This window comes from Galeopterus variegatus, unplaced genomic scaffold, assembly GCF_000696425.1.
Source record: "Galeopterus variegatus unplaced genomic scaffold, G_variegatus-3.0.2 Scaffold1054, whole genome shotgun sequence".
In the NCBI taxonomy this organism is placed as follows: domain Eukaryota; kingdom Metazoa; phylum Chordata; class Mammalia; order Dermoptera; family Cynocephalidae; genus Galeopterus; species Galeopterus variegatus.
Window position 1 is genome coordinate 329,828 of NW_007727165.1, and position 25,401 is coordinate 355,228.

Genomic DNA, 25,401 nt, shown 5'->3' on the forward strand with positions numbered 1-25,401 from the left:
TCTTGGCTTGGTGTTGCCCGCACCTCGCTCAACCAGTGAGCGCATCTGGCCATTCCTATACTGGATCTGAACCCATGGCGGGAGGGACGCTGAGCTCCCAGCACTGCACTCTCCCAAGTGCGCCACGGGGCCGGCCCCAAAATTTTGATTAATGAGAGAAAGATTTGTATGACTAGTCTGAGGTGCAGCAACCCTGGTAAACTTTTGGTATTTTTGTGCTATTGAAATCAGCACACCGATGAGGATCCTGAATCATCCCTGCCCAGATGAAGAATCCTTTGAATTGTCTATGTTCAAAAGAAAACCTTTTGGCTGGCTGGTTAGCTCAGTTGGTTATAGCGCTGCCTGGTAACACGGAGGTCAAGAGCTTGGATCCCCAGACCCGCCAGCTGTCCCTCGACCAAAAAAAACTTGGGGCTGGCCAGTTAGCTCAGATGGAGTGCAGCCTTGTAACACCAAGGTCAAGGGTTTGGATCTCCATATGGCCAGCCACCAAAAAATAAAAAAGAAAAGAAAAAAAATTTGAGAGCTCTCATCTTAAACCTCTGTCTTATAGGTAACTATGAAAAGATTCCCTATTCATTAATGAATTATCTCCTTGTAAAGTCTTGTGGTGAACTTCTATGATTTTATTTTGTCTTAATATTCTTACGTAAATTTGCTACTTTGCTTTAGATGGGGCAAATAAACTTTAACTTGTTCCTGTTATAGAGACAATTTGAATACAACCGGCCTTTTTAAATTAGTGAGTTTTATATTGTATCTATCTCATAACCAAGATTTAAATGAGAGCTATAAGATCTTTGCTTCTGTTCGTATGTATACATGTGTAATCTGTATGTTGTGTCTACATGGTACCATGTTGGCTTATAAATTATGCATACTCATAAATTAAATCAATAAGTGTAAATGCTTTTAAGTTCATGTAACTTTAGTAGTCACTGGCAAATAAAGCTAGTTTTAAAAATTGTTGGTAAAATAAAATAAAAATGTTTTCAGAATTTCATTTAGACATTTGCCTAAGCAAATTAGTCAAACAGGTTCTACTAGACGTCTTAAGGTCATAAAACTTGCTTTTGTGTTATTTTTGATATTGGCTTAATTTGTGAACTGGAAGCTGTGAGAACTGGCTGCTATGCTTCCCCCAAAGCCTTGTTGTGAAATTATGTCTTTGGTTGTAAGCCTCTGAATTCTGCAATCTAGATAGATGGCCATGATGAGGCCTGGAGACATGTGTCCACAGTACATGGACCACCAGCTGCAGGACAAAGCCAAGCCCAATATTGTCCTGCTAGGAGGAGCTATATTCTCTAGGCATCGTCTTCACAGCTGTGCTCTCTGTCTTGGGCTCTGCACCTGGTATGTAAATCCAAGCAGGCCCTGCCCTTCATGGCCCCCCTGGGTGCTCGGTGGACCCAGGATGACCAGAGGGACATACTAAGGAAGGTACCTGTGTCCAGTATCTCAAAGGCATTGGTTAAGACTGGTTGATGCAGGTTTAGCTTGGTTTTGCTTTTTTCAATAGAATAAAATAATAATGTAAAGGACCAGCTTTATTTTCATGAACAGTTCAAGTAAGATTATTAAAAATAAGTAAATTAGGCATAAATATTTGCAAATAAACTCTTCATAGTTTTAAAAAGTCTTTTGTCAACTTGAAACTTTAAGGTGAAATTAAATAACAGAAGATCATTAAATGTCTGGGTCATTTTTAAATAAGTTAAAATACTAAAACATTAGTTATTAAACAACTTTACATTTATATACATTGATATATTGTTTTTATATAGTATAAATATGCTATATATTTGGGTCTGTCAGTCAACAAAAAAATTGTTCTATGAAAAAGTACATGTTTCTGAAATTATAAAATGTAGGTCATAAAATGTAGGATTATTTCCTAGGTTTTCACAAATTTAAGGTTACTGAGAGTTAAAAATTCTAATTAATATACGTAATTAAAACTACTAAAACTAGGAAACAATTCTGAATGCAAAGTGTACAAAGAAAGTGTGTTTTCAGTGAAAAATTGTAAAAAGACATGAGAATATATTTTTGTTAACAAGGAGCAATTTTGTCTAATTCAGAGGTTATTTAAAGATTGTTTCAAAATAACAATTTAGAAAGAAAATAGAAACAAGCAGGAAGGAACCAGTAAGTAGGAGATATGCAAAAAGGTTGTGAGTATGAAAATTTATTTTTGGTAAAGAAAACTGAGAGTAATTTTTCCTTTGAGAGAACTTTGTGTAGTCAAAATGAAAAGAAAAGAGAAAAGTAAATCGTCATCCTAAGGTAAAATGCTTGTAAAAGGAATTTTGTGTGATCAAGTTGGCTAAAATTGGAAGGAAATTTACAAGTTCTTATTTTGTGTGTGTGTGTGTGTGTGTGTGTGTGTGTTTGTGACCGGTAGGGGATCGGAACCCTTGGCTTGGTGTTGCCCGCACCGCGCTCAGCCAGTGAGCGAACCGGCCATCCCCATATAGGATCCGAACCCGCGGCGGGAGCGCCGCTACTGCTCCCAGCGCTGCACTCTCCTGAGCAAGCCACGGGGTCGGCCCTACAAGTTCTTCTAAAAATTGATCATTGATATCAAAAATACACTGATGCAAGGCTAGAGTTTGCTCTTCTGTGTTGGAACAACAGGGTTTTCTCAAAGCACTTACCTGCTCCTAATAAAAATTGTGAGAGATTTTTCTTTACCTTTTAGGTAACTGGCCTAGGAAACAGATTCCATGTTTTATCGAGGCAATTTCTTGTGCTCTGTGCCTTTAATGTCTCTTGTCACTTTGGTTTTATTTTATAATAATTTATGATCCTACTTAAATAAGTGTTTTAAATCTTGTTATCTGATAAACTTACCAAAATCAAATTCTAAAAATTAAGTCTTTCAAAATAAGTTTGAGATGTTCTAAGGGCCCTGGAACTTCTCAAAGGACCTATAAAAGAGAGATATTAAAACCAACTGGGCTTATCTAATAGGTTAAATTATGTAAGAAACATTATCAAAACAAGAAATGATGGTTGACCTTTTTGAGTTAAATGAATGTTACTAATATGTGTTCCAAAATTATATAAAGTTCCCAGAGATCTGATTTGTCCTGGTTTAAATGCTATCAGTCATAATTTTGATTATTTTAAATTGCTGCATGTCACCAAAATACTCTTTCTGAAAGCTCTTTGCAAATCCTAAAGCGTGATTTCTTTAAGGAGGTTCATGAAGGATTTCAAGACTCTGACAGGTGCTCTAAGATACAGACTTGTGCTGATGTCTGAGATTATTCAGCTGAACCAGGTAAAAACTTCAAAATTCCAATGAAAAACAACTCATAAAATTGCTAACCTAACATCAAGAAGAACAAGAATTAATTGCATGGGACTGAACTGATAAAGGACTGAAATATTTTTAATGACTTTAAAAAAAATTGCTAATTCTCCTTATGTTTTGTTTTCCAAATTTTAAGAATTTTTTTGAGAAATTTGGTAATATATACTTTTGTAAGCGAAGTTGAAACATTTACTTTTCTCTCTGCTTCACCCCTCCAGGATTTTAAAACTATTCATGAGTATTCTTATTTTATGCCAATATAGTTGTTTGTACAAATTCAATATGAATTTGTTTTCTTTTGTAACAGGACAAAATTGGAGACATTGGTTATTTTATCAAGGCTGTGATTGGAATGTCATATTTTCAGATATGACCAGACAGCTTTGAGGGACTAAGACTGACTTTATGAAGCCAAAAGACTGGCCTGGTATCTTGCTTATGTATTTACAAGGTTGCTGGCATTGAGGTAAGTAAAGAATGTCACTTTCCGACAGGCCCAGGAGCCTCCAAGAGGAAGGAATTCACCCAATTCATACAGATTGTCTGAGAATGAGTCAAATCTTTGAACTGTCTTCCTAAGCCTCAAGAGGCTTTTAAGGTTTAATCTGAGACCCCTTATAAAAATTCCCAACATAGCCAATTTAAAATGAGCCTATAGAATAAATCACTATTCTTAATGTACTTTATGTAAAAAATCAGGCCAGAAACTAAACTTATTTTGCAAATGAATTAATCTTATAATAAATATCTTTAATAAAAAAGGGGGACTAGAGAGGGAGAAATTATGCTTCAGAAGAAAACTATAGGGCCGGCCCGGTGGCGCACTGGATAAGTGCGCCGCTTGGGAAGTGCGGCGGCGCTCCCGCCCGAGGGTTCGGATCCCACATACAGACCGGTTCCCGCTCACTGGCTGAGCGAGGCGCTGGAGGCCGCCGAGGGTTGCGATTCCGTTGCCGGTCCCCGGTCCGGTACGGAGGCAACACTGAGGGTTGCGATCCGTTGCCGGACACGGAAAAAGACAAAAGACAAAAAAAAAGAAGAAAACTATAGTATGCCTGTTATTAGATTCTAGCTTTATACATGGTTTTTGAATTTTCATAATCGGACTGAATCCTGAGTTTTAATTTCTTCCAATATCTGGATGTGACTTTCCAGACTTCAGTTTTTCTCTCGCCTTTCTGACTAGAAATCACCAAAAACTAAAGCTGTTTTTTCTTAAGGCCCTACAGGTTAAAGCAAGTCAACTTGACCCTGAAGATAAATCACCACAGCTCTGTATACACAAACTGTAATCCAAAAAAATTTGTCAGATTGCCACTGTCAGTCCACTCCAACTGAAGATGCTTCAGAGACTCCAGACTCAGAGACTAGCTTATAATCTGCTCCAGACATTAATCTTTGTTTTCCTTCTGTTTCTTTTTTTGTTCTTTTTCTTTTTGGCAACTTGCCAGTACAGGGATCCGAACCCTTGACCTCTGTGTTAGTTACAACACCATACTCTAACCAGCCAGCGCTGTTTTCCTTCTGTTTCTATAGAAATGCCTCATACTAAGGATGTGTTTGCATACAGCATGTATAGAGGTCCAGCTTTGAGAACCTATCTGCAATACCACCTTCTAGAATGAGACACAACTGTTTAATTGGACTGATGTATTCCCAGGAATGGGAGACTGGTTTTCAGTGTTATTTTCTTAGGTTCTCCAAAGTGCTAGACCCATCTTACAATATCTGATAAACATGCCATCGAATAGTACACCAAAATAGTTAAGAAGAGAACATACTAGTTATACAAAATACACCTGCCAAGCCAGGTACCAGGGAATAGTTCCAATTGGGAGTTAAACAATTTCTTCCTCAAGCCCTAATCTACACATATAGTCAGCAGGAACTAGCTAGAGTGGTCACTGTCCAGAAACCCTCATGATTAAAAAAATAGGGGGGATTGTAACCACGGCTTTCAGTTAAAATTTATTCCCTGTTTAAACTGCTAGTTCTTTCAGCAGAATTCTATAACTAACCTCTCATTCTGTTTCTTGATCCTATATGCCTTTTAAGATAATGCCTCTGGCACAGAAGTCATGACTTATATGCCTAAGGGTGTTTTCAGGATTGCTGGAGTTAGTTTGGCCCAACACAAACTGAAGTAGGCTGGCTGAACACACAGACCTCTCTACTGAGCCTGCACAAATGTCCAAAAACTCTGCTTCCAGGTCCTGCCATTTTCTGAACCTGCAAGAGACACGCAGAAGACTTGTACCTGTGCAAATCCTTGCCCCACCCGACCACTTCCCCATAAAGATACCATCTTTCCCACCATGGGCAAGACAGATCTGAGATACAATATCTCCCATCTTTTCTCATGGCTGCCTTGGGAATAAACTTTGTTTTCTCTCCTGCAGAAACTGGTGCTTCAGTAACTGGCTTCCATTGCGTACAGACAAATGAACCCCACTTGGTTTGGTTACACTTTCTCAATGCATCTAGCAAGTTATGTCTGTATTCCAGATGTAGGATGAGGAAGGAAGTGATTCTCCCTATTTTCAAACTGTTGGCTGCTCTATCACCTACTTGCTGGGGCCCCTGAGCAAGTGGCTGCACTTCAGGGAGCTTCCAGGATGACAACAGCTGGCCCGAGCTCAATCTCCCATCCCCTCTCACACCTGGTCAGCCCACCTGCCCATGAGGGAAGGCAGGTACACTCTGGGGACTCACCGCTTTGGTGGACTCCAATGTTCCCGAGGCCAGTCCATCCCGGTTGCTCCTGCCCTTGCTGCTAAGGTGGGGGGAGGAGGAGGGTGAGTCATCAATGTAGGGCAGTCCATCCTGGTGCCGACGCTGCTCCTCAGCACGGTCTGTGGCACAGCCATACCCAGGTGGTGTTCCGAATGAGGCGTCTGTGTGTGCAAAGAAGCAGCCTGTGTTACAGACAGAGAAGGGGGCCAAGGGCTGTCTGCCAGGAGCATCCACACTCCACCTGTCCAAGCAAGCACCCAGGCTAACACTGTCTCTGTCACCCATGGCATCTCACAGGGACCTCAAGTATGATGTCACTTTAATAACCAGCTAGCCAAAGACCACAAGAGTGAGAAGGGGATGAAGGGCAGCTCACTCCCAGACAACACAAGACTGGGCTTTCCAATGCTGTTTGGGGAACGTCTGCCCTCGAGATAGGGGACCTGACGCTAACTCTGATAGATAATGTCAGAATGGAATTAAAGTTGTAGGACATCCAGCAGAGAACAGAAGAACTGCGTGGTGTGGGAACCACCCCCACAACATGTGGTTGTAGAAGCATTCTATGTTGTGTGTGAGTATAGAGAAACACAGTCAGTTTTTCCCGTACGGGGGGCCTGGGCTCTTATAAAAAAATGTACTCCAACCATTAGCATCTTTTGAGGGATGGTCCTTGTACACCTGCCTGTGGGGATTTGATGGAGCAAGGAGCACAGGCCGGCATGTCAGCTGGGTGCAAGTACTGGCCATGAGCAGTGAGTCCCACCATGTTCTGCCAGTCCCAGCCCAGGAAACTGGGGCTGCAGCTCTTTCCCCACCAGCACACCCTCTGGCTGACTCAGAGCCCACCTCCCAGCTGATCTGCCAAAATCTCAGGCCACCTTAACGCAAATCTGAGTTACTCCCATGAGGACAGAGAGTGGCTTATCCTACAAGAAGCTCCCTGCCCTTTGGAACTACCTAGTTACAGAGAGTAACGCATTCCTTCAAAAGGCACTTGAAGACCATCATCCACTTCCTCCCAGGCTGAATGACAAGGCCTAGCATGTCCTTCCAAATGCTTGGTCATCTGGAGCTCCTCTATGGCCCATTTCCAGTCTGAGTTTTCTAATTGAGTGGACCCCTCACTATAGACATCAACCCACAGGGCCCTACCTACTCCATGTCTCACATGAGGGTTCCTTCTCCACTCCTCCCAAAGGACACCTTCATGGCCCATGGGATTTGTGAAAGGTTACCTCGACTGGGTCACTTCATTTTCACGATGACTCAAGGCCGCCTTGCCCAAGAGTTACCATCACAGGTGGCCTTGGCATTCATTCACTAGTTTACAACAGCTTCCACCACCGAACACACCAAGGCCAGGTGGGCACAGTGCTGCCCTTGGGCTTCCAGAGCCCATCCAGCAGTACTGAAGGGAGACTGTTTTCAATTCCTTCCACATGGGCAGCCAGGAGGAGCTGTGTAGCCAGAGTGACTGAAGGCTCACAGCAGACTAAGACCTGCCCTCAGCTGCAGGTGCCCACAGATGGCTGAAGTCCCAACTTCCTTGCACGTCTCTGCCACTCCTGGGTTCTCCACCTGTGTCCTAGCAGGACTCTAACAGGTGTCCCCAGCCTTGGCTGCATGTCAACATCATCTGGGGATCTTTCAAAACACTATCTGGGGAGCTGAGCCCAACACAGACCAACCAAATCTGAAGCTTTGGGAGCAGTCAGGGCCCTGGTAGTTGGAAAGGCTTCCAGGGGATTCTAGCAGGCAAACAGGGCTAAGACCCAATGAGCTACCCAGATCCAATGTCTGGCATTGTGCTGGTTGCCACACTGACCCACAACGTGTCCCCAGTGTCCACACATAGCCGCTGATTGCTAAGGCTAAGCCGGGTTCTGCCTCTGTGTATGTCCACAAGAGGATCCCAGCAAGAGGATAGTTCTGGGTTGAGAGCAGTAGCTGGGACGGGGGAAACCAAGAGCTGGGAGATCCTACAGAGACTTTCCACAAGCTGTTCTGAGGACCCCGGTCCCCTTAATCCAGAGGACATTGAGGGCTCCAGGTGCCACGATCACTATGTAGGTTATTGATGTTCAGCTCTACTGGCCTTTGAGTGGGAGATTAAGAGTTATGATGTGAATTTCTTAGAAATGAGGATCTGGTCCTCCCCTGTTGCTACCTATCTGTGTGAGTCAATGCAGGTTGCTGAAATGTCCATGACTCAGTTTCCTTGACTTTAAAATTAGGCATGTGAACTAGACAATCAATAAAGACCCAACAGCTCTAAAATGTTACTGTCACTATTTGAGGAAGGCCCTGCCATTACCCCCAACTTCCTAACCCACCTCCTTCAACAACTTCCTTACCCTGCCCCTCTGGACCTGGCTTTCACATTAGTTCAGAATTGTCAACGTCCACTAGATGGTCTCTCTAAGAATCTTTAAATGGATTTGCTTTTTTTCTAATGACAATCTTTTAAGAAGTCAACATATTCTTCATCACCTGAAATACACCTTTTACCTGAGTGCTGCCACCTGATTTCCACACCCATGATACACTGAGTCACATGCAAGGTCAAATCAACACCAGGAAGGTAATCAACCCAGTAAGAACCTCTGGGTCAGACTGAGTGTCCCAGGGCTCACTCCAGAGGAACTGCAAGATTCTGCGTCTGTGAAACAACCTGCTAGTTTAGCAATGTCCAGGCTAAAACCTTATGTGAGAATCAAGTGCCCGGAGAGGGCTTGCCAACAATATTGAGAAAGGCCATCGACTTTGATGTAGACACTTCACCTCCACCAGGTGAGACTGAGGGACCAGGTTTCACAGCCAGACTCCACTGGGTATTTATGAGGCTCCCAGGTAACCGCATACCCAGCCATTTCTCCATTCTGCACAGATCCACACTAACATCTGTGTAGCTGATGTTTTTAAGTCTGGATTCCGGATGGCCCGTTTATCCCCATCACATTCCATCTGAGGGCTTCAGCTCACTGTTCCAGCCCACCCAGATCCCTCTAATCCAGACATGCTGCCTCTCGTGCTGATTGCTCCAGTCTGCTCAAGTACAAATGTGATGGAGGCAGGGGAGGAAAGCCCCTCAATGTCCTCATCCCCTGTTCTAACCAGTACACATGAACTGAGACTTCCCACATTGTAGTCTTTCATATCTGAGGTCCCCAAATCATAAAGGCCCCCTCCTCTTGCACATAAAACACATTCTTTGGGGATTTTGAATGCTGCCATCTCTCAAGAAGCAGAGCCAACTGGGGGGCCTTGCTCTCTGCCCCTCCACTAGGAACGCCAGTAGAAAAACCTCTCTGGGTCTCCTCAACTTTGGCAGGGCTGGGGAACCAATGGTCACATCGGCTTGATTCTTCCTGCAAAGCTCTACCCAAGGCAGAAACTAAATGCTATGAAGTTGAAGGTGGGGGCTTGGGATCCCACCGCTGCTCAGCTGAACCACTAGCCAGCCTAGGAGTTGGGGGTGTGGGTGGGCCAAGGCCAATTCCAGCCCACAGCACTGCAGACAGCCACTGGCTTAGTGTGGAAAAGGAATGTGCCCAGTGAAATGTGAAACTTCTTCCTCTCTTGGAAAGTTTGCTTAGCAGCCCAACCCCAGCACTCTGCAAATCTATTCTCTGACGGGGGGGAAAAAATGCCGGAAGAATAACTCCTGCCCAGGTCACATTCCCTGTCTTGAGCCTCAAGGACCAATGGTTTAAAAAAAAAAAAAAAAAAAAAATTCTTTTATCAAATAGAAAAAGAACAAAAACAAACAAATCCTTCAAAAAATTAAACAGAATTACCATATGATCCAGCAATTCCATTCCTACGTACATACCCAAAAGAACTGAAAAGAGAGACTTGAGATATTTGCATACCCATGTTTATAACAGCATTATTCACAACTGCCAGGAGGTGGAGACAACCCAGTGTCCATCAGCAGATGGATGGATGGATAAACAAAAGGAATATTACTCAGCCTTAAAAAGGAAGAAAATTCTGACATATGCTACAACATGGATGAAACCTGAAGACATTGTAGGTGAAAAAAGCCAGTTGCAAAAGGACAAATGTATGATTCCATTCATATGAGGTACCTAGAGTAGTCAAATTCATAGAGACAAAGAGTGGAATAGAAGGCTCTAGGAAATGCAGAACTGAGTCCAGACTGCTGGGCCCACAACTCCCAGGAGCAGCCAAGCAGGGGAGGCTCTCTTGGACCAGATGTGCATGGAGGGTCTCCAGATCCTCCTTCAGTGGCCTTGCTGCCACCAGAGGTGCAGGACTCCAGGAACCCCTGCTTCTGTCCCACCCTCTGGTCAGTGTGCCAGAGGATGAGATGGGAGCAAGCCCTCAGGAGGAACCAAGGTCATGCTCTTGGCGCTCCCCTCCCAGAACAGACTATGGTATAGCAGGAAAGAGACAGGGGATCAATTCTCTGATCTACACGTAGTGAGGTCAAGACAAAGGGAGAAGGGACACTGGGAGGAAGTCAAGTGGGAGAGGCAGGAACTCAATCCTGCAGAGAGATCATTGGCAGTGTGGTCTCCCATCCCTGTTTACACTGGCAGCAAGGCTGGGCTGTATTTATTTACAAAGGTAACAGCAGATCAAACATCTTGTGGCTTGGCCACAGAGACGGGCACTGGGCCTCCTCCCTGTCACGTCCACAGCAGCCCCCTTTCCTGGTTCCTGCCCTCTTTTTGGTCCTGCACCCTCTGCTGGGTTCCAGGCAAGCCATGGCAGCACAGTGCTGGTTAATTTACAGGCAGAAGCTCACATCCTTTGGGAGATCCTGCCAGGTAGGCATCGTCCCTCCTGGAGAGGCTCAGAAAAATGTGGCTGGGACAGAGAGGTCAAGGTCTGACCAAAGGACCTGCAGAGTCCATGGGTTGGAGCCGGCTCTGGACCCCATGCTTATCGACAGCTCCAGCCTTCTTCCGACTACCCTGTGCTCCCTGAGCAGTCTCTACCCTCGTTATGGGCCATGGATTCTGCGAGCTCGGAGTCTGAGGCTGGTTCCTTTATTATGTAGCAGAACCTCATGTACAGTCAGGGAATACCTGTGGTGCTTCAGGAAGAGAAGTTCCTCAAGCAATAGAAAAGATGCAAATCTTTGAAGCAGCAGCACAAAAAATACCTGCTATCCTTGGCCAGGCACTTCCTCTGGACTATGCATGGTACTGAAAACCCACACCTGTCATCTTGAATGTGCACCTTGGTGCACGTGAACTTCCAGGTTGCCATTTTTCAGAAAAGAGAAAGTCTCAGAGCAACAAATAGGTAGAGCTTGACTGTGCCTGGGTCCACCTGTGTGTGACCTGCCTACTGGGTCGCTTTCCAAATACATTCTAAAGAGAAGACATTTCTAAAAGGTGGCACTGATAACTGCATGAGCTAGCAAGTGCCCTTATAGGTGTATAATCAAAAGAGCTGAAAACTGGTGTTCAAACAGAAACCTGTACCACAACTTTCACAGCAGCATTATTCACAACAGCCAAAGGGCAGAAACAGCCCAAATGTCCATCAACAGATGAATAGATAAACAAAAGGTGACATATTCATAAAATGGAATATCTGTCAGCCTTAAAAAGGAAATTCTGTCACATGCTACAACATGGATAAACCTTGAAAACATTATGCTCAGTGAAATAAGCCAGTCACAAAGGACCACATATTGTATGATTCCATTTGTATGAAATGTCCACATATAGATAAATCCATAGAGACAGAAAGCAAATGAGTGACTGTTTAATGGGTATGAGATTTGCTTTTGGGGTGATGAAAATGTCTTGGTACTAAATAGAAGTGGTAATGCCTGGCCAGTTAGTGCTCTTGGGAGAGCATGGTGCTGGTGACACTAAGGTCATGAGTTCACATCCCCATACCAGCCAGCTGACAAAAAAAAAAAAAAAAAAGAGGTGCTGGTTGTACAACATTGTAAAAGTACTAAAAGCCACTGAATTGTTCACTTTAAAATGATAAATTTTATGTTATATGACTTTTGCCTTGATCAAAAAAAATAAGCTAACCTGTTTTTCTCTCTAACAGAAAACTTGGAACATAATCCAGCTGTTTCCTGAAGGCTGAGAGTATCATTCCAGACGGACATCAGTACTGCCTGGTACCACAGACCCAAGCCACCCATGGGTAGTGAGTGGTCGCTGTACGTTCTGAGATATATGGTTGGTTTTGGTGGTTTTTCTACTTTCTTCTCTTCTGCCAGGCTGCCAGCCCTAATTGCAGCTAAACCAAATGGGACAAAATTCTTTACAAATGAGACGTCCCCCATCCAGTTAGCCATTGTATCCTGGCAAGAGGCCTGTCATCAGAGCCCTCGGTTCTGTGGTAGAAGGAGAGGCACAGAGACACCCCAGGATTGTGAGGCCTCTCAGTCCTCATGCTGCAACCCTAACAGTGACATCACCAGGCAAGCACCCAAGAACAAAAGCTCTGGCTGCCTGGGCACTAAGAGGTCACAGTCATGAATCAGCATGTGCCACAGAAAGCCCTGAGGGTAGCCAAGTCTCCCAGGACAGGCAGGAAAACGCCAGTCAGGGAGGGCTTGGGATGCCCCACTCATAGCTGATGACTTGATCCAGTCAGCCCTAGATGCCCTAACAAGGAGCAGACATTTCCAGCACTCAGCTTTCCTGGAGGAGATAGGCCAACCAATACAACCAGGCTCTGCTCACTTGGCATCTGGATTCGAGCTGGTTGAAGACTCTGAATCACCAGAAGACCAACTTTGCTGGTGAGTTTTGTCACTAAAGATAGGCTCTCTCCTCTAAGCTGAATGTGCCCCCTGTGTGGGCAGATGAGAACCCTCCTTCCCATCATCATCCAGACGTTGTTAAAGGATCTTCTTCAGTTTACAAGTAGCCCCCTATGACTAAAGCTCCCAGACACTCGAGGAGGGAAAGATAATTTGATGCCCTGGGCCTCAGGCTGGGATTGTCTGGTGCTAGGGTGAGGCAGGCTCAAGCTGGGGTTCCAGCCAGGAAGAGGCAGCAGCCCTGGGCCATGGGATGAGATAATTATTACTCTTTAGCACCACCTTGACATTTTACAACAGGGTTTAGAAAGATTTCTTGGAGGCCCTGACAGTTTAGCTCCAGACAAACATACTTAGTGAGCACCTAACACTCAGCCAAGAAGCATGGTGCCCCTAATACACTCGGGCACTGTGTGGGTACTGACGGTGAGCACCACAGAGCTGGCCCCTGCCCTCAGGAGCCAGGGAAATCCCAGGAGTCACATGACCCGTGCATCACAGCAGCCACGACAAGGCCACCAAGAGAGGGAGCCAGTACCAGAGCAGGTGCAGGAGCGAGGAGGATGGCCCAGGTAGGGCAGCAGGGACCTGAGAAAATGACCACAAAGCCAAGACCTCAGGGAGGCACAAGGGAGGCAGACACTGGCTCCCCTGCCAGAACACAAAGGTGAGAAGCAAACACTGTCGTGGGTTGAATGGTGGCTCCCAAAAGGTAATCTGTGTCCTCACCTTGAGATGAGATCACCCTGGAGTGTCCAATTACTACTACAATGATGTGTTTTCCCACAGAACACTCCTGACACCAAATATGTCACTCCTTTCACCAAGCAATTCTCCAACTCTCCAGACAGCAATTGTATGTCCTACTATTTAACTCCGTTCTGACACTAACTACCTGGGTAAACGTCATACCCCACAAGTCAAGGGCTCTTTTTGACAAGACCACCCCCCCACTTCAGATGCCAATCACAAGTCTGGCACACCTGTCCTTCTGACCGATCGGCTATAAAGCTGGGGGGTTCCCACAACCTCTCCCCAGTTTCGATAATTTACTAGAATGCTCACAGAACTCGGGAAAGCCCTTTACTTACATTTACCATGAACAACCAAATGGAAGAGAAGCATGGGGCAAGGTACGGGGTGGGGGGGAGGAGCATCCACACCCTCTCCGGGTGCACCAAGCTCTCAATACCTCCATGTGTTCACCAACCTGGAAGCTCTCTGAATCTCATTGTTTAGTGTTTTTATGGAGGTTCCATTACATAGGCACGGTTGATTAAATCATTGGTGATCAACTCAATTCTCAGCCCTTCCCTCCTCCCAGAGCTCAGGGGCTGGGGTCCAACCCTCTAATTATAAGGTTGGCTCCTCTGGCAAGCAACCCCATTCTGAACCTACCTGGGAACCCACAAAGATCCACCTCAATAGCAAGGGTCTGGTTGAAAGGGGCTTGTTACAAATAAAAGATGCTCGTATCACCCCTATCAATCAGGAAATTATACAGGGTTTAGAAGCTCTGTGCCAGGAGCCAGGAAGAAGGCCAAATATACATATTTCTTGTTCTGTCACAACATCACACCAATAAACCCTAAATTCAATGACAAGTGTTGTTATAAGAGACAAAAGAGGGGAAGACACAGACACTGAGGAGAAGACCAAGTGAAGAAAGAGGCAAAGACTGGAGTGATGCTGCCACAAACCAAGGAGCACCTAGGGGACATGTAGGGACACCAGTCGCTGGAAGAGGCAAGAAAGGATCCTCCCTGAGGGCCTCCAGAGAGAGTATGGCTGGCCCGCACCTTGATTTTGGACTTCTGCCTGCAAAACTGTGAGAGAATAAATTTCTGTTGTTGCAAGTCACTGAGTTTGTTGTCATTTGTTATGATAGCCACAGGACACTAAGACAAATGCCGCCCATGGCCTGGATGTGGGTACCTCAGGAATCAGCCCCTGGAGGAGGTCTGGAAGGGCTTTACGGGGTCATCTTTGCAGCCCCTCTGCAAAGGGGAGAGCCAGGACTACTCAACAGGGGGGCCCCCTGGGGCTTACAAGTGCAGGAAGGCGGGCTGGGAATAAGAGAAGAGGCAGGAAGGGAGCTTGGGCTGCAGGCCAAGGACTCGGGGATGGATTTAGGAGGTGTCAGGCCACCAAGGTCTGGAACAAGAGGGGGGCCCAGGGGACAGAGAAGGGCAGGTGATATTCTGGCTACATGTCTGGGTGTCATGCTGGAGGTGGGGACTGGTCAGAAGCTTCTATAATGGTCTCTCCATATGGGCCTGGTGTTGGTGGAAAAATGGACCCTGGGGACACTGAACAGAGAGTACACAAGGTCCTGGCTGTGGGGACAAAGACAGAGAGAGGAGGAAGAGCCGAATGGACGCTGAGTTTCTGCATCTGAGGTGCAGACTTGGCAGCAGGAAACTGGCCAGAAGAGTCCCTGGGAAGAGCGCAGGAGGGGGCAGGGCAGTGGAGGAGGCAGTGCCCCTCAAGAAAGTATCGCACAGAGGGCAGGACTGGGGTCTGGGAGCAGTGTGGGAAGCCAGGCCTGAAGGTGATTGCGGGGTCCCTCAATGCTGGCAAAGGTGCACAGCCAGGACCCTGGCCAAGGTCACTGCACACCTGTGGGTCTTCCCTTCCCACTCATTCCCATCCTGAAGAGGAAACATGGAGGGTGAGAGAGAAAAAACACAGGAGGGACTGCCCCTGGCTGAGTCACCAGGCCGAGCCCAGGCCAGGGCCCAGCCATAGGCAGACACCCATGTAGTGAGCCTGGAGGGCAGCAGGAGCAACTTGCTTTCCCCATGCCTCGGCACTGCTCCTCCTGAAAGAAGCCTAGAGATGGTTAGGAAAGGAGGTGCGTGTCCCCCCATATTCATAGCAGCACCGTTCACAACAGCCAAAGCGGGCAGCAACCTAAGTGATCATTCGCAGGTGAATAGATAGCCAGAACGTGGCACATATATGCAATGGGAAATGAGTATCAAAAATGGAGGAAAGTCTGACCCAGGCTACAACTTGGACAAACCTAGAGGATATTACGCTAAATAAAATAAGCCAGTCACAAACAGTCAAATACCATATGATTTCACTTCTTTGAGGTTCCTAGAGGAGTCAAATTCGTAGAGACAGAAAGCAGAATGGTGGTTGCCAGGAGCAGGTGGAGGGTAAAATGAGGAGTTATTGTTTAATGGGTACGGAGTTTCAATTTGGAATTATGAAGAGAGGTGGTGCCTTGAGGTGCCTGTGAGCCCCACTGGGCCCTCCCCAATTCCAAGGCCCAGGTCGTTTCTGTGGGAGGAGCGAAGGAAACAGGCCAGTGGATAGCTGGACACCCTCCACCAGAAGCACCCGTGTGCCTACCTGCCTTTGAGAGGTGTAGCTCTGGGTCAGTCCTGGAGGCTGGTCTGCAAATCTCACCCCATCCTAGTCCTCCTGGAAGGTTCACTGGGTTGTAGATGCACAGAGGGGAAGGTGCCCAGCATGCCAGCCTGAGTCAGGGCCCTGAGGTCATCAGGGGACAACACACAACCCTTGGCACAGGCCAGGAGCACTGCCTCAAGTCCTCACACTCTGCAAGGGAGCCAACAGTACCTTGTTTTACAGATGAAAGCTGATGGCTGTGAACTGTAAACAACATGCCCTGAGCCCCACAGCTAAAAAGTGGGATTCACCCAGGCAGGTGTCCCGCCAAGGTCACCTCCAGGAGGTTCAGAGGATTTAGTCACATCCTGGGCTGGATCCCCAACTTCAGGAATCCTGGGGTGAACTGGGGGAGAGGGTGGGGGTGGAGGGTGATATTCTGTATTTTGCACCAGAATGTGAGATACGTGAGATGTATCAGATGTGGGCAGATGTTAAAAAGCCGAGGAACAGACTGGGAGGTGGCAAGATGTCGAAGTAGAGGCACAAATGGATTTTCTCCTGGAAAATCTGTAAACATGGATTACTTAGTCAGGAACTCTCCCATTCTTAAGTATTTGGAAGAAGACATCTAATTCTCTTTGTTCTCGGCCTCCCTGCCCAACCTCTACGGCCTACCTCAATCATCCTCCTAAAAAAGAGACAACAAATGAGCTGAGCCAGGATCTCTCAGCTCGGGATTTCCAGGGCCCTCCTTGGCTCTTTTTATCTCTCCAGTTCCCACCAATGAAATGGGGATAATGACACTCCCCACTTACCCACATGGGGGTGACCAGCAGGCCACCACTCCCCTGCCTGAGGGAGGAAGCGTCCAGAAGCACAAGCATCACTTATTGTAATTACTGGAAGCCTCGGCTACTCATGTGGTCAAATCTGCAATATTTATCGGCACTGTTTAGCTCCTTTCCAGAAAAATCACATGATCTTCTCTTGCGGACTTCTGGAGTTCACATTGCTCTATTACTTCTGCCTGAGGCTGAGGGCTCCACTTTGGGAATGTGGCAGGGCCCACACGTCCACAAGGCCCGTGGCACCTGTCAGGTCTCAGGCTGCCACAGGTCAGAAGTGACCCTTGCATGGCAATCTGGTTCAGCGCAAAGGCCGGCCAGGTCTCTGAATGCCGGCCTCCACTCTGCCCATCTCGGAGGCCCAGAGCTGGCCTGCATTTTCCCAGAAGTGAGGTGTTTCTGCACTTTTCTTCTACAGCAAGAATCCACCCAGAGCAAAGCTTTCCTCAGTCCCTTGGGGACTCAGACTCTGCAGGCCACAGACCTTGGTTTCAGCAGAGGCCTCTGAAAACAACTGCAGAACGAGCCAGAAAACCAGCTGGTGAGATTCTCTCTGTCCAGATGCAAGAGGAGACAGAGGACCTAGCTCTTGACCTGAAACTCAAAACTGTCATGAGGGAATTACCACCCATGGTGATAATCCCAGTTGTCACTGTGGGTGTCACAACCTGGTCCAGGCCCCACCTGTTACTCCCTGGTCAGTCAGCCAAGCATGGGAACCAGGCCAGCTCCCATCCTGCTTCCCTGGGGGCCCATAGGAGGAGACAGAATTCACAGGCACAGCCGCCATACACCCACTCAGGGCTCCAACTCAGCCACTGGCTGGCCCAGGCAGGTAAGTAGGTCCTAAGCCCTGATGAAGATCAGGGTATGTTCTAATCTGAAAGCACCTTCGGGGAAAAGACAGCCCTCCAGAGGTTCAACTCACAGAGAGAAGCAGCAGGGACCATGTCACTACAGTGCAGGTGGCCCTGAGCCTGTCACATGGATGCACACCAGGAAGTAGTCCTTCCCTCAAGAACTCTGTGATCCCAGGGGAGACAAAGCAACTGGGAGGGCTCTCAGAGTTAACTGATACTGGCTCTGATCCTGGTGCTTCTCCCAGAAAATCCCCAGGTGGTAGAATAACAGCTTGGCTCAATCGGGTCACCATTCCCAACACTCTGGCCTCCACAGCCGATTCCTGTTCCTCACTGACGAGTTGGACTCCAGCCCACTGCCTATGGTGGCCATCCCAGCCTCCTTACCTCCAGAGCAGGTACTGCCAGCCTCCCGCAAAGGAGAGCAGTGGCAACAGTCAGATCCAACACTCAGGCCAGCATGTGGCACACAGCAGGCATCTAACAGGTATCAGTCCCCTCTTGGTCCTCATGAAGGGAACCCAGACCCACTTCTGCCCAGGCTGTTAGCTCTGCCCACATAGATCCTCCCCATGAAGTGCTTAGTGTCTTGGCTGTACAGGTGCTTGTTGTCCTCTTCTCTCCTAAACCCTGCCTGAGGTGAGCTCTGCTATGGCTGGAAGGGACGGACTGTCACCAGAAAAGCCTGGGACATTCAGAAGTTTGGGATGGTCTATAGCTGGCTGGATCCAGATCACCACAGACCACCAGCCTTCTCACAGCTGAGGAGCCACTTTCAAAGAGGCTGCATGAGTCAATGATGCAGCAGAGGCGCAGACAAGCATCCCCTAGTTCCCGGCGCTGATTAGATACACGCCCCGTGCTGCAGGGTAGTGATGAGGGTGCATCAGGAGGAGACAGCCGTGACATGCTCAGAGTCACATGGAACCAGATGCCAGGGGCTCAAGGAACCTGTCTCCAGAGAACAACTCTTCTCCAGGGGACAGAAAAGACCTGGAAGGCACTTGAGCTGGCTACCGTGCAGAATGATGGCACCAGAGGGCCTCAGAGCTGGGTGACCAGCCAGGCCTCTGGCCACCAGCCCCACCAGTGCCAGGGGAGTCAGCCTCATGGGCAAGGCCTCTCAGCATTCACGTGAGCACTCTGAGATGCCCCTTGCATCTGAGCAAACTGAACGTTTGCTCAAAATTCATATGTTGAAACCTAATCCCCAATATGATAGTGTTAGGAAGTGGGGACTTTGGGAGGTGATGAGGTCATGAGGGTGAAGCCCTTGTGAATGGAATTAGTGCCCTCTGAGCCCCTAGAGAGCTCCCTCATCCCTTTGGCCATGTAAAGACACAGCAAGAAGATGCCATCTATGAACCAGGAAGTGGGCCCTCCCCGGGCACTGGGTCTGCTGTTGTCCTAATCTTGGACTTCCAGCTTCCAGAAATGTGAGAAATAAATGTGTGTTGTTTAAATCATCCACTTTATGTTATTTGTGTTACAGCCCAAAAGGACTAGGACACCCCTCCCCGAAAAATCTGATACACTCACACTCATATTCCAAGTTTCCGTAGTTTCTATGACTCACCCGTGACATAAACATGTCCCTTCCTCTCTGCAGCCCCACGTTATGCCTCAGAACCCACAGGCCTGGACATTTACGTCCTCACTGCCCTGTGGGGAAGTTAATATGAGGCAGTTTTACACAGACCCAGCTGGACACGCTTTCCACCCAGGACTCCACCCCAGAGGGCAGGGCAGTCACACAATTGTTTTTGGGGAATTCAGACCAGAGAGAAGCCACAGGACATGGAATGGGAACTGGGTCCTCATCTCGAGCCTCCTCTGGTTTTCAGCATCTCTGTAGCTAAAAAACCAAGAGCACTGGGGGCAACTGGCAGCTGCAGAGCCAGGAAATGAGCCACTGACCTTGGCCAATGTGCCGTCCCAGCAGGGGGCAGGCTCTGTCCACACACCCTCGGCCCCTCCCACCATCCTCACAGGCTTTGAGCTGCCTGGGTGCCTGGCCCCACTGTTCTGGCACACACACATCTCATTAGGGTCCACAACTAGGAGCCCAGTGTTCATGCCGACCACCATCATCCTTTCTCCCTTTGCAAGTTTAGCTCCTAGGGTCCCCCTTGTGTATGTTGCAGCCTGACCAGATGGGGCCCCTGGGTACTCCATCCTGGGCTTTGGCTCACATTCTCCCTATCCGAAGGCCTCCCAGGGTCTCTGAGTCCTACCAATTCTTCACGACCTGCTGCTCTAACAACCCTGTCCCTGCTGTGACTTAACCTGACTCCTCTTCCTCTCAGCCAGGGGGACATTCTCCCAGATTTCTCCTACTCACTATGTGAGAGATCCTTTGTGACATTCCACCTACAGCACAGCCCATGTCCAGAAGCCCATTCCCTCATAACTTCTCTTAAGTTCCTTAGGATGGACCCAAGTCCATTCTCTAGGCTGCTGACCATGCAGGACTCAGGGATCATTTGTAGAACACAAACTTACTCAATGCACGGTGCTAACCTGGGGCCCAGATCTAAAGAAATAAACCAAGTAAACAAACCACACACTCATAACCACCGACCCGAGACTCAGCCCAGACGGAGGTCATGGCAGCTGAGCTGGAAGAAGACACAGACCAAACACTCAGGGGTGCCAGAAAACACCAGACGTAAAGGCAACCTTCCTCCATTTGTAGCTGAGAAGACACATCATAAAATTTCCATTCACAGTCTCTGGAGACTCCAGCTGCGCATGGACCTCTGTAAAAACGCTGGCACAAAGAAAACATGCACACACACCATAGCTGATGCCCTCTGCAAGACCTGGCCCAGGTCTTGGCCCATCTGCAGGTGTATGGGTTGAGCTTATTTCTGAGTCACAAAAACTGAAAGGGATATTTTTGGTCAGTGACCACCGGGAGAGCCTCCCACATCCAATGCTCTGCTCATGGACCCCAGCTGGAAGCCTGATTTTTCTTAGCCCCCAGGCTGGTGTGCTTCCTGAGGCAGGTGAGGTCACCACACTCTTCTGAAGGTCGGGAGGACACTGAGGGATGGAGCCACCACATGCACACACGGAGCCAGGCACTTCACACTCACCATTGAACACGAGCCTCATGTTTGGGGAAAGGGGAAAAAATAAGAAAGCAAAAAGGCAGTGATAATGTCTTTTCTGTTTCTAAACAAGAACAGCCTGTCACCACTGGGCAGAGAAGCGCCACAGGCTGCTTCCACTGGGAGAAGGGCCGGTGGGGGCAGTGTAGAGATGCTGCCAGGACCCAGAGTCTGCACAGGGTGCACGGGAAGCTCCATCCAAGAACTGAGCATTCAAGTGGAGGCAGGAGCCACAGGCGGGCATGAGACCCCACGGGAGGCACTGATGCAGATGCCCTGCTCTGCATGGGGCTCGCTTGGAGACGTCAAGGGGTCCCAGGAGACAATGACAGGTGCAGAGGAGCCTCAGAGGGGAGGAAGAATTTCCACAGGATCCCAATTATTTAGAAAGTTACTTCTATCTGAGGCTCTGGACCCAAGTCCAGGCTGAAACCATCTGAGTAGCTTTTCTTCCCTTGCCTTTACCCCCCATGTCAAAGAGAAGTGTCTCGGTATGGCATGTGTTTCCGCATGTGTATGTATGTGTGATACAGTGAATGTGAATGTGTGTGTGTGGTGTGTACACGCATGTGCATGTGCACGTGGCATGTGCATCCATCAAAGGCAGCCTAACACAGCTTCTCAGGCTGGCAACTCCTGCTTGTCTTCACCAAACTGACACAGAACACAAGCTCCACAGCCTGGCCACACAGCTCATTGGATCTTCTGATCTATGCTGCAGATGGTTTGTTAAAAGGCCTCTCTACATCTGTGTGACGCAGCAGCACACTCAGTCCCTCTTGTCCAGCCATCTCACTTTGTGGAGCCACCTGTGCCATGGGCACAGCAGGTGGGCTCGCTGATGAATTCACAGGAATGGACACAGAGCTAGAAGGTGGCAGAGCTGGGATCCTTGTTATGCCCTGTCTGTCCCTCCTGCCTTTCCAGGTGGGGAGCCCCATAAAGTGCTGGGCAGGTAAAGGGTGGTTGGTGTCTTTGGTCCTGTCCCAACCCTCCCACGTGTACACACAACTACAGAGGGCCAGGCACCCCCTCTGGCATGCCCTTGGCCACCCCCACGCTGGCTGCTCCCTAGCTGCTGGCTCCCAAGCAGCAGGATTCACAAAGCAGGCAGCACAGACCTTGGCTCAAACCCAGCCCCACCACTGCCCAGCTGGGTCACCTTGGCATGTTACTTAATCTTTCTGGGTCCTAGGCTTCTCATCAATGAAAAGAGGGCCCAGCTCATTAGCTGACATGTCCTGAGTCCCCACGAGGTGCCAGGCACTGTGCTTGGCACAGCACAGCATCAGGATGGTGCCCACCCAGAGGCACTCAGGGGCTGGGGGTTCTGTCATCCCAGCTGGGCCAAGAGCTTGGAAACCAGCAGGTCCTGTCCTTGGCCGAGCACTGGGTCTCCTGGCTTCCAACTGTTGTGGAGGTGAGAAAGCAACATACAATTAGGGAATAATGTTAAAGTATGAGTTACTATGTCGAGAGTGAGCCCCTGGGCCAGGAGGCTGGAGGGGACAAGACAAGGCAGGACCAAGGGAGCCCAAGCAAGGGGGCAGGCAAGGCAGGACCTAGGGAAGGGCCGAGAAGGAGAACAGGAAGACCCCAAAGACTTGTCAGGGACTCCACCCCCAACCTGCAGCTCTAAGCAGGAGTCAGATTCTCCCTCTGAAAATGGGCATAAGGGTAGGATTGCGCAAGGGTGGGGACATAACTCAAGGCCCATTTGCTCCATGAGCCTGGCCAGATGGTGCCCAAGTATCCAGGGAAGGATGCACTGCACATTCCTGCTGGATTTCACATCAGCTCTGCACAAGCAGGAGGAAGGGGGAGGAGTGTTCTTGGTGGCAGGCAGAGCAGAGCTAGGTCAGCCTCAGCATGAGGTGTCCCTATGCAGCAGGAGACCAGGGGAATCATCTCAGAAGCAAAATCCCTCCTTTCACATCAGAAAATAAGGGCAGTTTCCATTTCCTGAGCACCTACCACATGCCGGGCTGTTACTGCTAACCCCAGCACAGCCCTAGTAGGTTTCTACACTTACTCTCATTTGACCAAGGGGAAAACAGACAGAGAGGAGCCACAACTCGCCTGATGCACTGCAGCCAGTGCATGGTGAGGGAACAACTCATGCCCGTCAGAAGGTCCCAGATGCTATGCTTGCCACTGCACCTGTGGCCTCCACCACAGAGAAGCAGGAACCCCATACCACAAAGGGGGTGCATTCCCTAAAGGAACACTATGTGTGCAAAACAACTGCACAGAATGAGTGCTTAGGAAGTGACAGCTGGATGGGGGTCTGGGGAGTGGGCTGGTGGGAAGGCAGGCCTGGTATGCAGAACAGGCAGGAGGGGAGGTCATTCCTGGGATCCTTTGGCCAAGAATCACCGATGTTTCCAAAGATCTCCATGCGCTTGTGGCCTGAAGTCTCTCTCTATGGAAATGTGGGCAAGATCTTCAATTAACGTGCAGAAGGCTGTACCTAACCAAAGACCAGCAATTGAAATCGAGAAAAGGGTCTGGAGCAGACCAGGCATCGGGTGAAGCACAGGACACTCTTTGAATAAACCAGCAGGAGGCAAAGACAGAAGCTTCTGCATCACAAACTAGAAGCCACTCCAGGAAGCCACTCCAGCAGGTCAGGGTCAGGAGGAAGACCAGGAAGACCAGCAGGGAGGCCTGAATCTACATTGTGAGATTCAGCTTGGCCCAGCCTTAGGGGTTTTGAGAGGGACAACAGGAAAATTACTGCAGGAGGCTGAGGTGACCACACAGACCACCACCCTCAGAATGCTGTCTAAGGATAGTGGTCCATCCCAGGAAACACCACTACAGGTGGAAAGAAGGACATTTAAAGGTACAAGGTCGAACTTCCAGTTCTAGGCAAGATGAAAAAAGCATACTCTCCATCCTTTCCCACTAACTAAAAGTTCTGGAGGAAACAGCTACCATGGGACTCTGAAAGGTAGATATGAGCAGGAGGTCTAGGCAGAGATCTCAGGACTTGAGGGACACTCTAGCAGTGACTTCTCTGGTTTTTTTGATTTTGGGGTTTCTTTTTTTTTTTTTGCCTCCTATATATCCCAGTCTGGGCACTAGAGAAGCAGCCCAAAACCACTAATAGGCACAGACAGGAAAGAAACAAACAGAAAAGCCTACTCTCTAGCCAAAAGATCAGGAAGTGGGGAGACGGTACTGAACTCTTTGACTTTCCTCAGCTTGCTCCAGGTGACCATCACCAAAAACCCAGATGTCTGTTCCCCTCCCCATGGATGTGGATGTGGATGTGGATGTGGCATCAGAGGTCCCTGTGAGGTGTAGCTCTGTGAACTCTACACTCTGCTCTAGGTGACTGCCACCAAAGAAGCAGAGCCCCCTTCACTGGCACAGTAGTAGTGGACCCTCAGGGTGGAACTCTGGCCACAACATGGTGAGGCTAGAGCCCTAGGTTTCCAGTCAGGACACTTGGGGAAGCAGATAGTATAGGGAACATCACTGAGAGGAGAGATCATAGATACACATGAATCCCTGCACTCACCCCGAGGTTGCACATGTGCAAAATCACTTGGAATCAGCACAGCACAGGATTGGGAACTTAACTATATACAGCACATGCCAGTGCCCAGGTTTCAGACTGACCCCTGGGCGGTACACAGCAGGGTGAATGCTGGAACCACAGAACACAGAAAGTGGGCCAGGATGTGTGGTCTGAATCTAACTGGGTTGACTGCCTGTTTAAACAAGGCAATCAACATCTCCAGAACACTGAAATAGGACCCAGAGTTCTCAATGTAATATTCAAAATGTCTGGGATACAATCCAAAAATATTTAACAAAGAACCAGGCAACTTAAACAATTGTCAATGGAAAAGGCAATCAACTAATGTCAACCCCAAGATGACACAAATGTTTGAATTATCAGAATAATACTTTAAAACAGCAATTATAACCATGTTCCAAGAAGTAAAGGCAAAGTCTTGTGAAACAAATGGAAAGACAGATGTTCTCAGCAAAGAGGTAGGAGCTATAAAAAAGAACCAAAGAGAAATTTTAGAACCAAAAAATAAAAAATTACTTGGAGGGGGTGTTCAACAGCAGAATGAAGATGACAATGAAGTTAGTGAACTTAAAGCTAGATCAATGAAAATTATCCAATCTAAACAAGGCAGAGAAAAAAGTGCAGAAAAATGGAATAGAAACTCATGGATCTGTGCGACAAGGTCAAAAGATCTAACTTCGGGCCAGCCCGGTGGCGCACTGCTACAGTGCGCCGCTTGGGAGCGTGGCGGCGCTCCCGCCGAGGGTTCGGATCCCACATACAGACAGGTTCCCACTCACTGGCTGAGCGAGGTGCGGGCGCAACGCCGAGGGTTGCGATCCCGTTGCCGGTCCCGGTCTGGTA

General features: G+C 48.2%; 1 protein-coding gene across 2 annotated transcripts in view; it reads right to left on the bottom strand.

The window, feature by feature from the left end:
• BCR (breakpoint cluster region) overlaps positions 1 to 25,401 on the bottom strand; it is a 128,471-nt gene that overhangs the window by 63,954 nt on the left and 39,116 nt on the right. For both annotated transcript variants that reach the window (XM_008574506.1, XM_008574505.1), the window contains exon 2: positions 6,038 to 6,219. In XM_008574506.1, coding sequence (XP_008572728.1) covers positions 6,038 to 6,219 — 182 coding nt within the window. The remainder of the gene's footprint in view (positions 1 to 6,037; positions 6,220 to 25,401) is intronic.